Genomic DNA, 14,273 nt, shown 5'->3' on the forward strand with positions numbered 1-14,273 from the left:
AGTTTTTAGTGTAACCTGCTCCCCAGAACTACTTTCCAACCCTGTACAATAGTAGTAGCATGTTTCACTTTTCACACTACATTATAAATGCGGGGACCTGGGGGAGGAGGCCCATCTAAGCCCCACATCATCATTTGGTTCCCACTCAAAACATCTGGCACTCCCTCTTATGACTAGAAGGGCCCAGCAACTGTGTACTTGGAGACATTAAAGTTTTGATCATCAGAAAACCTTTCAAATACCAGATTAATAAAAAGCTTAAAAGTGAGTGAAGTATCACACTTTTAAGAAAAAAAATGCACATATAAAAGGATATGTGCTACCCTGCATTTTCTAAGTTTCTATAATTAACACATTGTGTAATAAAAATTATAAACAGATATGGCATATTTATGGTTATAAACATTCCCTAAAATCTTTACTATCTGTAAGAATTATATAAAGAGAAAATGTTTCAAAAAATGAAACACTTCCTATAGCAATAAATTCCACTGAAGATCTAGACTTTACATGTTCTGTGGTGCTTACAGATGCATTCTGAGATTCATATTCAGTAAACAGTTCAAATGACAAATCACGTACCAGGATAATGTCTATCTTTTTAGATAATTTTTAAATTCTAATTCCAGTATAGTTAACATACAGTGTTATATTAGTTTCAGTGTACAATATAGTGATTCAACAATTAAATACATCACCCAGTGCTCGTCACAAGTGCACTCCTTAATCCCCATCACCTAGCTCACCCATCCCCCATCCCTCCCCTCTGTTAACCATCAGTTTGTTCTCTATAGTTAAGAGTCTGTTTCTTGGTTTCTCTCTCTTTCTTCCCTTTGTTTCTTAAATTCCACATATGAGTGAAATCGTATGGTATTTGTCTTTCTCTGCCAGACTTATTTTACTTAGCGTTATACTCTCTAGCTTCACCCATGTTGTTGCAAAAGGCAAGATTAGATTCTTATTTATGGCTGAGTAATATTCTATTGTATATATATACCACCTCTTCTTTATCCATTCATATATCAATGGACACTAGGGCTGCTTCCATAATTTGGTTATTGTAAATAATGCTGCTATAAACATAGGGGTGCATGTATCCCTTTGAATTAGTGGTTTTGTATTTTTTTGGGTAAATACCCAATAGCGTGATTACTGGATTGTAGGGTAGTTCTATTTTTAATTTTTTGAGGAACCTCCATACTGTTTTTCAGGGTGGCTGTACCAATTTGCATTCCCACCAACAGTGCAAGAGGGTTCCTTTTTCTTCACATCCTCACCAACACTTGTTTCTTGTGTTTTTTATTTTAGTCATTCTGACAGGTATGAGTTTTGATTTGCATATCCCTGATGATGAATAATGTTGGGCATCTTTTCATGTGTCTGTTGGCCATCTGAATGTCTTCTTTGGAGAAGTGTCTGTTCATTTCTTCTGTGCATTTTAAAAATTGGATTGTTTTTTGGGTGCTGAACTGTGTAAGTTCTTTATATTAATTTTCGATACTAACCCTTTATTGGATATGTCATTTGCAAATGTCTTCTCTCATTCTTTAGGTTGCCTTTTGGTTTTGTGATTGTTTCCTTTTCTCTGCAAAAGCTTTTTATTCTGATGTAATCCCAATAGTTTATTTTTGCTTTTATTTCCCTAGCCTCAGGAAACATATTTAGAAAAATGTTGCTATGAAAAAAGAAAAAAAAGAAAAGAAAAATGTTGCTATGGCTAATGTCAGAAACCTTAGTATTTGGTTGAGGTTTTTTGCATCCATATTCATCAGGGATACTGGCCTGTAGTTCTCTTTTTATGTGTATCTTTATCTGGTTTTGGAATCAGGGTAACGTTGGCCTCATAGAATGAATTTGTAAGTTTTCCTTCCTTTTCTATTTTTGGAATAGTTTGAGAAGAATGGGTACTAACTCTTCTTTAAATGTTGGGTAGAATTCACTTGTGAAGCTGTCTGGTCCTGGACTTTTGTTTGTTGGAAGTTTTTTGATTACTGATTTGATTTCTAAAGAAATCAAATTTTCTATTTCTTCCTGCTTCAGTTTTGGTGGGTTATATGTTTCCAGGAATTTATCTATTTCTTCTGGGCTGTCCAATTTGTTGTCATATAGCTTTTAATAATACTCTCTTACGATTATTTGTATTTCTGTGGTGTCAGTTGTTATTTCCCCTTTTTCATTTGTAATTTTATTTATTTGAGTCCTTTCTCTTTGTTTCTTGATGAGTCTGGCTAGAGGTTTATCAATTTTCTTGATGTTTTCAAAGAATGAGCTCCTACTTTCATTTAACTGCTCTGTTTTCTAATTTTTTTTGGCTTCTATATCATTTATTTCTGCTCTCATCTTTATTATTTCCTACCTTCTGCTGGTTTGGGGTTTTATTTGTTCTTTTTCTAACTCCTTTAGGTTCAAGGTTAGGATGTTTATTTGAGACTTTTCTTGCTTCTTGAGGTAGTGTTGTGGTAAAGATGCATGTTGTTGACTTTGATCCTTCTGAATTTGTTGAGACTTGTTTTGTGGCCTAATTAGTATATGTGATCTATTCTGGAGAATGTTTCATGTGCACCTGAAAACATTAGAATGTGTATTCTGCTGTTTTAGGATGGAATGTTCTAAATATATCTGTTAAATCCACCTGGTCCAATGTGTCACATTCAAAGCCACAGTTTTGGGTGCCTGGGTGGCTCAGTAAGTTAAGCATCTGCCTTCGGCTCAGGTCATGATCTCAGGGTCCTGGGATCAAGTCCCACATTGGGCTCCCTGCTTAGCGGGGAGCCTGCTTCTCCCTCTCCCTCTGCCCCTCCTCCCCCCTCGTGCTCTCTTTCTTGCTGTTCTCTTTCTCAAATAATAAAATCTTTCTTTAAAAAAAAGCCACGGTTTCCTCATTGAATTTGTTTGGATGACCTATCCATCAATAAGAGGGGTGTTATGTTCCCTACTATTATTGTATTATTATTGAATAGTTCCTTTGTGTTTGTTATAACAGTTTTATGTATTTGGGTGCTCCTGTGTTGGGTGCATATTTACAATGGTTGTATCTTCTTGTTGGATTGTCCCCTTTATTATTATTATTATTATTTTTTTAAAGATTTTATTTATTTATTTGAGACAGAGAGAATGAGAGAGAGAGAGCACATGAGATGGGGGAGGGTCAGAGGGAGAAGCAGGCTCCCTGCCGAGCAGGGAGCCCGATGCGGGACTCGATCCAGGGACTCCAGGATCATGACCTGAGCCGAAGGCAGTCGCTTAACCAACTGAGCCACCCAGGCGCCCTGTCCCCTTTATTATTATATATTGTCTTTCTTTGTCTCTTGTTACAGTCTTTATTTTGAAATCTATTTTGTCTGAGAAGTATTGCATCTCCAGCTTTCTTCTGACATCCATTTGCATAATAAATGTTTCTCCATCCCCTTGTTTTCAATCCGCAGGTGTCTTTAAGGTTTGAAATGAGTCTCTTATAGACAGCATATACATGGGTCTTGTTTTTTTATTCATTCTGATACCCTGTATCTTTTTTAAAAAGTTTATTTAAGTAAGTCTACACCCCACATGGGGCTCGAACTCACAACCCTGAGATGAAGAGTTGCATGCTCTTCTGACTGAGCCACTGGAACGTTTAGTCCATTTACATTCAAAGAGATTACTGATAGTTATGTATTTATTGCCATTTTATTACTTATTTTGTGGTTGTTTCTGAAGTTTTTCTTTCTTCTCTTTCTTTCATGGTTTGCTGGTTTTCTTTAGTGATATATTTGGATTTCTCTCTCTTTATTCTTTGCATTATTTGTTAGTGGTTTTTGATTTGTGGTTACTATTAGCTTTTTTTTTTTTTTTAAGATTTTATTTACTTGGGGTATCTGGGTGGCTCAGTCCTTAAGCGTCTGCCTTCGGCTCAGGTCATGATCCTGGGGTCCTGGGTTCAAGCCCCACATCGGGCTCCCTGCTTGGTGGGAAGCCTGCTTCTCCCTCTCCCACTCCCCCTGCTTGTGTTCCCTCTCTTGCTGTGTCTCTCTCTGTCAAATAAATAAAATCTTAAAAAAAAAAAAAGAATTTACTTATTTGACAAAGAGAGAGCGAGCACAAACAGGGGGAGATGGAGAGGGAGAAGCAGGCTCCCCGCTGAGCAGGGAGCCCAATGCGGGGCTCGAACCCAGGACCCCAGGATTAGGACCTGAGCAAAAGGCAGATGCTTAACCGACTGAGCCACCCACGTGCCCCCCATTAGGTTTTTATATAACATCTTCTGCATATATGTCTATGTTAAGTTGGTGGTTAAGTTTGGACCAACTCTTTACTCCTCTTCTCCGTATGTTTTAGGTATATGGTGTCATATTTCACATCCTTTTATTTTGTGAGTTCCTTGACTGATTTTTTACTGAAATGTTCTTTTTACTGCTTTGTGTTTCCTACTTTCATAGTGTCATTTCTGGTCTTCCCCTTCCACTCAAAGTGCTCCCTTAATATTTCTCGCAGGGCTGGTTTAGTGGTCATGAACTCATTTTTTGTCTGGGAAACTTTTAATCTCTCCTTCTATTTTGAATGACAGCCTTGCTGGATAGACTATTCTTGGCTGAAGATTTTTCCCATTTAGCCCTTTGAATATATCATGCCATTCATTCCCTTCTAGCTTGAAAAGTTTCTACTGAAAAGTCTGCTGAAGGCCTTATGGGGTTTTTCCTTGTATGTAACTATCTTCTTTTGTCTTGCTGCTTTAACTTATTTTTTCTTTATCACTACATTTTGCCATTTTAATTATAATATGTCTTAGTGGGGATCTGCTTTTGTTGATTCTGTTGGGGGGGGTTCCCTCTGTGCCTCTTAGATCTGTTATCTGTTTCCTTCCCCAGATTAGGGAAGTTTTCAGTATTATTTCCTCAACTAAATTTTCTGCCCCCTTTTCCCTCTCTTCTGGGATCTATATAATATGTTATGTCTGATGGAGTCAATGATTTCCCTAAGTCTATTCTTGCTTTGCATAATTCTTTTCTCTTTTCTTAAACTTGATTACTTTCCAATACTCTGTGTTCTAAGTCATTAATTTGTTCCTCTGCTTCTTCCAGCCTGCTGTTCATTCCATAAAGCATGGTTCTCATTTTGCGTATTGAACCCTTTATGTCTGTTACGTTATTTATCTCTGTGTTAATTGTCTCACTGAGGCCTTCCACTCTTTTCTCAAGTTGAGCAAATATCTTTATGATCATTACTTTAAATTCTCTATCAGGCATGTTACTTTTATCTGTCTTACTTAGATGTCTGGTTGTGGCCTTATCTTGTTCTGTCATGTGGAATAAATTTGTCTTCTCATTTTCTCTAGGTCTCTATGCCTGTTTCTATGTGTTAGGAAAGTCAGTTACGTCTCCTATTCTTGACGGTAATGGCTTTATGAAGAAGAGGTTCTGTAGTGTTCCGTGGTGTAGTATCCCGTGTTCCCCGGGACCTGGCATTTCAGAGAGTATCTCCAGTGTGTGCTGTGTGCACTCTGCTGTTGTGTCCTGGCCACCTTTCCTTCAGGCCAGTCATCTGCAGAGGCTCTCTTAGTTGTGGGTAGTGTTTAGTCCCTGGCCCGAATGTGGCCAGTTTTGACTAGGTGTGCTCTGGTCTGCTTATGAAATGATACCTGTCTCCACCACGGCTGAAACTGAGGCCCCCACAACAGGAGACATGGTGTGAGCAGGGGTTTGGGCCAGTCTCCTGGCAGAGGGGCTCCAACACCCTGGGACTGAGACAAGCATGACTGGGAGGGGCAAGTCCACCGGAGTGGGGGGTGGGGTGGGACTTGGTGTAAGTAAGTTACCAAGTGAGTGTCGGCACAGTGCCGGTTCTCCCAGGTGGCCCTGTGCATATGCTGAGGGGTAGGGGAGAGATGGTGCCTGCCAGTTCCTTAGTTCTCAGAGGGATCTCTGTGAATGCTGCCTCTCTGCAACGTGCTCCGAGATGAGCAAATAACCTCCCCACTGTGTGCCCCAGGTGCTCTTCAGATAGCTGTTTCCACACTGTATGTCTGCAGGCTGTTTGCCTGCCTTTTCTCCAATAGCAGTGCAATGCCCCTGGGTTCTACCCCAGCCAAGCCTGTTGACCTTTAAAACTCCAGGCTTTAAGTAAGCCCCACTGGTTGCAGGAAGTCATGAAATTCGGCCCCTCTCATTTTCCAAGTCAATTGCTGTGGGGATTCGTCTTCCCCATGGGCTCCCCTGTGTGCTAGTCTGTCTCTTGCCCTTCTCTGCAATCATGGCTCCCTCCCCACCACCGCGGCCATGATCCGTTTCTCTCCCAAACCATCCATGTCTCCACACCTCCTACCTTCTTTGATGTAGCCTCTTTTCTCCCTTTAGTTTTAGAATTTGTTCTGTCAGTCTTCAGGTTGACTTCTGGGGTATTTAGGTGTTGACAGGACAAGGCGAGCCTAGGATCCTCCTATTCCATCACCATCTTCCCTTCCAGTCTCTTTTTAGATAATTTTGAGGTTACAATTCCCATTTTGGGAAGTCAAATTTTTTTCCAAATTTTTATTTTGCCAACTGAAACTACCTGCCCCAGCAACTCCTCTCCACTAAGCTGTGGACAGAGACAGGAGCCGCAGAAATGTGAGGCTGCCTGAGACCCATGTGAGGTCCCTCTCATGCCGCTACCAGTAAGGCCTCCAGAGCGCCTCCCACACCAAAACTGAACAAAAGCAAAAGCAGCAGAAGGTGCTAGGGGAGGGAAGACTCTGGTGAGGACCCTGCTATGTTCATGCAGGAGGGTGGGAGGGCTGCACATCTATACCCTAAGAATTGTATACTGAGTGTGCAGTGCAGGAGGAAGATGGTGTCCAGGGAGGGGGGTACGGAGACAGAAAACAGACATGATGGATTCCAGTTCTGCTCTAAAACCACAAATGAACTGTGGACGGAATCAGCATCCAAGTGATAAATGTTAATGAAGACCCTTAAGCAAAGACAGTTTTTATTTTGATTGGAGAGAAAAGGCAATTTTATACCTAGAGGGCAAGATGAACACAAGAGGTTGTCTAGGGGTGGAAGAGGGGACTAGAGGTTCAGTAAGGTGACAAGAAATGGGACAGTACCACTTCTGCCCTGTGGTAAATCTGCCCCTGGGGTGGGTATGAGGAGTGCAATGGCCTCTAGAAGCCTTGAAACCTTAGCATGACAATGCAATCCCATGCTCACACGCTCATGCATTAGCTTCCCATCCAATCCTTATGTTTTCCCCTTGAGGAGTGTCACCCACCAACCCATTCTCCCCCCGTGTAGGACAGACTAGGCCCTAAGTCACGCCTGGCCCCAGACGGCAGCAAATCTCAACGTCAGTGCTCCCCTCTGCAGGGCCTGGATTAAAACTTAGTGAGCCACAAGAGGCTAGCCAGCAGCCAGGCCCCAGGGCCCCGTACCTGATAAATGGCTTCATCACAAGCATTCTGAAGACCCAGGTTCACCATTGTGTTCTGCAGTGTGCGGCCCATGTAGAATTCCAGGGAAAGATAATAGATGCGCTGAGGAGGCAAAAGAAAGCATCTCAGATTTCATATTCCATCCCCGCACACAAGGAAGATTAGGGTGATGAGCAAATTCATAAGAGCACCTCCTTAGGTGTTTCATTTGGGCTACCCACACACCCCCAAATGGGCTCACTCCCTATGCCAAGCCTTGGCCAACCTCAACTTTCCAAGGGCAGCATTCAGGACCCTTCTACTGCAGAGCCTCTGCTCACTGCCCTGCTGGATGTAAGCTGGCCTCCCCCAGATGGCAGGAGGCAGGGCAGGGCAGCGCTGGGGAACAAGGCTCCCAGAATGGACAGAGCCAGGTCTGAACTTAGCTTGGCCTCTTCCCCACCACGGGCCCTTGAGTAAATGACCTCTTCACCTCTCTAACACAGGATGAAACAACCCTGTGACGGGGGAATACTCTCAAGTATTAACAGCTTCTGACACCCACGCTAAGTACTCGGTAAACATCACCCAGTCAACACAACTGGATGGATGGATGGATACATCCATTTTCACTGGGCCCAAGTCTGGATAGTGCCTGCTGCCTGACTCAGGGGGACTGGGATATGTGACAGTCCGTGTAAACAAGAAGGAGGACCACCCACATTCACTGGGAGCTGAGTGGGGTTCTAAGCCCTTCCCATGAGTGGTACCAATTACTCCTCACAACCCCCCAGTGGGCCATGGGGCAGCAGTGGCTGAGCCACACTCTGGCCCTCAGAGTCTTGCTCTTACACGGGACTCCATGCTGCTTCCTGCCATCAAAAGTAAAGCCTGGGAAAATAAATGGGGAAGAAGGGAGAAATGTTCCTTACAGAAGAATTCCAATGAATGTACGCAGATGGAACGAGTGGGACAGAAAATCACCAGGAGTACAGCACAGTGTAACTGCCGCAGAAAACAGCCACCACTGAACCCTGAAACCAGCGGGCACACCTTTACAGACTAAGGGGTATCTGCCAGCCTCCAATGTCTCCCCCAAAGTATTTATCGATTACCATGGTGGTGTTAACAAATGTCCAAAAGTTCTGATATCCTTCCCCCCAGCAGGTGGTGCCCAATCTCCTCCCCTGAGGGGGGCTGGATTGGGGTGACTCCCATCTACTAAACAGTCTGGGACAGGAAACCGTAACTTCATAGGGGAGGGACCTGGCTGTGCCACCTTCCTCAGGTGACAAGGATAATACCATCAGTGCCAGGTTACGGTGATACGCTGTGATGAGAAGGTACTCTGTGGTATTCTTTCCAAGCCCCCACCCAGACTGATCAGGAAAGAGCCTTGGACAGGCCCCCATCTAAGGGTCATTCTTATGAACTGCCTGGCCAGCATTCATCAATTTGCCAAGGTCATGAAAGACAAGGAGAGACCAACAACCATCGCAGATGGGAGGAGATTAAGGAGACATAATAACTAGGGAGCCCCGGATGTGATCCAGAGACAGAGATAATATTAGAGGAAAAAGTGGTAAAATCCGAAGAAAGTGCTGAGCCAGTGCCAGCTCATTTTGATAACCGTGCTATGGTCATGCAAGGAGAGAGTGCTACACAGTACTCCACACTATCTTTGTGACCCTCTGCCAATCTACTCTTGCTCCTAAATAAAAAGTTACAAAGCAAAACCAGGCCTTGAAAAGGGGTGTGTCCGTGAGTGTGTGCACATGCACAACAATAAGTGTGTGTGTGTCTCGGATTCAGATATGAATCCATGGGAAAGTATGGACTGGACTGGACTATGATTTTTTCTTTCCTGCAGGCTAAAATTTTCAAAATGCAATTTAAAAAAAATCAGCTTCCCTCCCTGCTGCAGAATGCAGGGAGAGAATTCACTTTCCACAGACTGTCGGCAGGGCTTCTCGGCCAGGGTTTTACTGGGATGTCCTGCCTTTACAAGGCAACCTGCCTGAGCCACTCTGGGACCCGCATTCCATGCAGTGACCCTCTTTAAACTATGTCTTTATACCCCATTTAGAATTCTGACCAGCAGCTGACCAGAAACCTTTTGAAAAATTGCACGGTTTCAGTTTCAGCAGTGTCGCCCTCTGGGTTTTTACAGCTGTGGTCACACCATTATATCACACTTTCATGCAGCAGTTTTTAAACAATTCTCCTCAGAACCAAGAAGCAGCTTCAGAGGGTGAGCCAAGGTAGAAATGGGCTCCCAATTTGCAAAATACACAGGTAAGGAAACAAAGAAAATGGAGATATCCCATGTCAATGGATTGGAAGGCTTACCACTGATAAGATGGCAATACTTCCAAAATGGATCTACAGATTCAACATAATCCCTGTCAAAATTCCAGCTGACTTCCTTGCAGGTTGATAAACTGATTCGTTAGAAGGATTAAGTGGATCGATCAGATGGAAATGCAAAGGATCTGGAATAGTCAAAACAATCTTGAAAAAGAAGGACAAAATTGGAGGACTTACACTTCTTAATCTCAAACCTTATTACAAAACTACAGCAGCAAGACTGTGTGGTACTGGCGTAAGCGTGGACACACACGGCAATGGAATAGAGGCCCAGATCAACCCTCACATTTATGGCCAACTGATTCTCAACAAGCATGCCCTGATAATTCAGTCGGAGGAATAATCTCTTTAACAAATGGTGCTGGGACAACTGGATATCCACATGCAAAAGAATGAAGTTGGGCTCCTACCTCACACCATATATGAACATTAATTCAAAGTAGATCAGAGATCTAAATGTAAAAAACCATACAACTTTGAGAAGAAAACACAGAAGTAAATCTTCATGACTTTGGAATAGGCAATGGTTTCTTTTGTATGACATCAAAAGAAAAAACAGATAAATTAGACTTCATCGAAATTAAAAACTTTTGATAACATGAAGAAAGTAAAAAGGATGGGAAGGAACAGAATGGGAGAAAATATTTGCAAATCATATAACTGACAAAAGATTTGTATCTAGAATATCTAAACAACTTAATAAAAAAAAGACAACCCAATGGTTGGTTGGCAAAGGATCTGAACAGACATTTCTGTAAAGAAAATACACAGTGCCGGGGTGCCTGGGTGGCTCAGTCGTTAAGCGTCTGCCTTCAGCTCAGGTCATGATCCCAGGATCAGTGGGAAGCCTGCTTCTCCCTCTCCCACTCCCCCTGCTTGTGTTCCCTCTCTCTCTGTGTCCCTCTCTGTCAGATAAATAAAATCTTAAAAAAAAAAAAAAAAAGGAATCAAGTACCAATATATGCTACAATAAGAAGGAACCTAGAAAATATTACACTAGATGAAAGAAGCCAGTCACAAAGGATCACATATTATATGATTATATGATTCCCTTTATAAAATATAGATAACCCTACTGAAAGAAAGTAGATTAGTAGTTGCCTAACTAGGAGTGGGTAGGGAGTTTGGGGTGGGTGACAGCTAAAAGCTGTTGGGTTTCTTTCTGGGGTAGTGCAAATGTTCTAAAATTGACTGTGGTGATGATGGCCCAACCCCGTGAATATACTGAAACCACTGAATTGTATACTTTAAATGCGTGAACTGCATGGTATCTGAATTTTTATCTCAAAGCTGTTACCAAAAAATATAAAATATTAGGGGTGCCTGAGTAGCTCAGTCAGTTAAGCATTCAACTCTTGATTTCGGCTCAGGTCATGATCTCAGGGTCCTCGGATTGAGCCCCGTGTTGGGCTCCGCACTCAGCGGGGTGTCTGCTTGAGGATTCTCTCTCTCTTCCTCTCCCTCTGGCCCTCTCCACTCCGTGCATGCTCTCTGTCCAATAAATAAATAAATCTTTAAAAATATATATATATACATAAGATAGTAGAAATAATGTACAAAATTTTGACAGAGTACAGTAAAATAAATGTTGTACATTAAGCAGAATACTTCCAATTATAAAGATGATAGAATAAAAATGCTTCTGCCCATTTTTCCCTAAAACACACTGATGGGAAGTCAGAACAGGGAGAACTAAATTAGAAAACTGGCTCTCATACCTCTTTACCACCAAGTTGCAAGGCGAGGACAAGGGTGATTGTCCACTGCTGGCCTCTGCTTTTCTCAAGCCGAGGAATGGATAAAACACTTTATACTCACATGCATGTGCACTCACACACACCCACAGATGCATGCATTCGTGTACACAGCCACACATGGGCACACGCATGCATGCACACTCACATGCACTCACACCTGTACACAATTCACGCACTTGCACACGCACTCACACATGTGGATACACACAAAAACATGTACACACTCATAAATCTGGGGACCCAGGAAGGGCTGTTCGCTCCAGGCTGCACACACCCTCCAGGTCCCTGCCCCATCATCCAGTTGCAAACAGCTAGTCCAGGAAGAATTCCCTCCACTCAGGGAGATGGAACTCAGGATCCACATCCTGAAATTTAAAACAGGAAAACTTGCCCCTTTGGGGCTGCATGGAAAAAAATAATAAAAAAATAAAACAGGAAAACAGAACAAAGAAATAAAATGGGCAAACACCCAGCATTTATCAAGAGACAAATACAATTTGTTAGTACAGACTAATCCAAGATGTCAAGAAACACTGATAAGGTAACAAAAGGAGAGCACCAAGCCCGGGGAAGAAAAATAAATAAGAGATAAAACCGCCACAGAAATGGAGGTACCACTAAATGCAAAACAGGGGCAAAGCTGGAAACAAAGACCTGGCTGGAAAAGTGAACAAAATGGGGGAGAAGCATGAAAAAGACTGGAGAGGAAAATATCCATATGGAATACAAAGACTACCTAACATCTGCGTGATTAGTGTCCCTGAAGAAAGGACCTGAATAAAACATTAAAAACACTTTTTCAGTATATAATTAAAGAAAACTTTCCATACACAGCTAAATCTACAAAATCAAAGAGAATGCATACGTACAAAAAACCCATGCCGAGTTCCGTCTTTGACAGACTTTTCTCACTTTCCTGAGACTTTTCTCATCACAAACTCAGCAGTGCAGTGAGTGAATCCACAGCCACGCGGAGGACAGCTGCTGTCACCACTGCTCATGGCCCATTGCTTCTTCTCAGACGCTATTTACTCTGCACTTGAACTGAGTTATTGTCATACGGGGTTTCCATAGCACTGCGCCGCCCCTCCCTCCAGACGGGCTTAGCACCGGTGAGAACACCAGAGCCCAACAAAACCCAGCTGTCGAGAAGAGTGTGAGTGAAGGTTTCAAGCACAATCATGTCCTTTTCCTATGTACACACGAAGGCTTGCTTCGTAACTACTTTTGAGGTTCTCTCCAAGAGGCTTCTTAACAAGCTGGCACTCAGGAATATGATCAAGACGTTTTTATGTTGCCTTTAACTAGAATGTGTATTTTTATTTATTTATAGAGAGAGTGCGTGCGCACGGTGCACAATGTGGGGAGGGGCAGAGGGTGAAGGAGAGAGAGAATCTCAAGCAGGCTCCACACCCAGCTGGATCTCGTGACCCTGAGATCATGACCTGAGCCAAAATCAACCGTCGGACACTTAACCGACGAAGCCACCCGGGAGCCCCATAGAAATATGTATTTTTAAAGTTGTAGTTGTAGTTCCATCTCTGCTAAAGTTTCTAACTTTTAACTAGCACTATGGAACAGCTTGATTATCTTTTCGTAAGGGATGGGTACCGAGGCATACAATGTTGGGCCTCATCTTAAAATCTTTCGGTCTTTCTTTTTCCTCCCAAGTTGAGCACAGATGTCAAGGGCTCTGTAGTTTATTTAATTCTGCAAAGAGCTCCAGGGAGCCTCCCAATGCACCTCTGCATAAGAGGGGAGCAGAAGCAGTGACCCTGGGGCTCCCCCGGATACCACCCACCCAGGCAGGCTGTACGGAAGGCACTGCTGATCTGCCCAGCTCGAGCTCTGCACTCTGGCCTATGGCGTGTTTTCTGGTGTTGCTGTGTAATTTGTTCTAAGAACTTTTATAATTTCTTCAAATGTATTGAAATGGTTTTCCCCAGTTTCCTTAAGATGGTTCAGAGTAAAGGCAAACTAAAGTAGGCTTGCCAGCAGCACGGCCCAAGGAGATGCACACACTTCTGAATCGCACATGCTCAGGTCCAATCCCGGATCCTGGCCTGGCCAGTCGGGTGGCCTAGATCCCTTCACCTCTCTGAGAAACACCATGTCTACCCTAAATACAACAAAGGGCTAGCTCTGAACTCAGGCACTATTGGTTCCCTTGCCAGGCCAGATTTTCAGGGAGAGTAATGGAACCTAATTAGCAGGGTGGCAATTTTGGACAAAACCACCTGAGGGCTCAGGCTTGGCGTAAGAAAAAGCGTAGCAGGCTCACCTGCAAAGGGCCAGTTCCTCAGTGTCCCCAAACTCTGCTGCTGCTGCTGCTACAGGACCAGGGTCATCCCAGGCCTGGCCCAGCATCTTTCCACCCCTCCTACCCCCCAGCTTCCCCAGCCACCATTTGTGCAACTGTGGACAGGGCCGCCCAGCTCAAGGAGTGCTGGCTGAAAAACCAGACGCTCCCCTGCTTCAGCCTGAGAGAGACAGGGACCCCTTTAACCCCTCTACAGCAGCCTGGGGGCCTGCCGCCTAGGGTGCTGAGCTGGGCTGTTGACTTTCTTGTATGGTCCCTTCTTGCAATACCACTGTAACACATATTAAGTGGCTTAGAGGCAGCCTCATTTTTTTTTTAATTGGGTTTATTTATTACATGCAAAGCCTATACCAATAGGTAACATCACAGAAAAACATAAAGCTCCCTGACATAAAGAGATGAAAAGATGCGCAACACAAATACTACACAACACAGTGATCTTCTGAAGACAGTTTAGGAGGTA

General features: G+C 43.3%; 1 protein-coding gene across 1 annotated transcript in view; it reads right to left on the reverse strand.

Annotated features, from left to right (window-relative positions):
* PYGB (glycogen phosphorylase B) overlaps nucleotides 1-14,273 on the reverse strand; it is a 53,657-nt gene that overhangs the window by 34,161 nt on the left and 5,223 nt on the right. Inside the window, exon 2 of the mRNA XM_036110019.2 lies at nucleotides 7,388-7,489. Coding sequence (XP_035965912.1) covers nucleotides 7,388-7,489 — 102 coding nt within the window. The remainder of the gene's footprint in view (nucleotides 1-7,387; nucleotides 7,490-14,273) is intronic.

This window comes from Halichoerus grypus, chromosome 10 (genome assembly GCF_964656455.1).
Source record: "Halichoerus grypus chromosome 10, mHalGry1.hap1.1, whole genome shotgun sequence".
NCBI classification, from domain to species: domain Eukaryota; kingdom Metazoa; phylum Chordata; class Mammalia; order Carnivora; family Phocidae; genus Halichoerus; species Halichoerus grypus.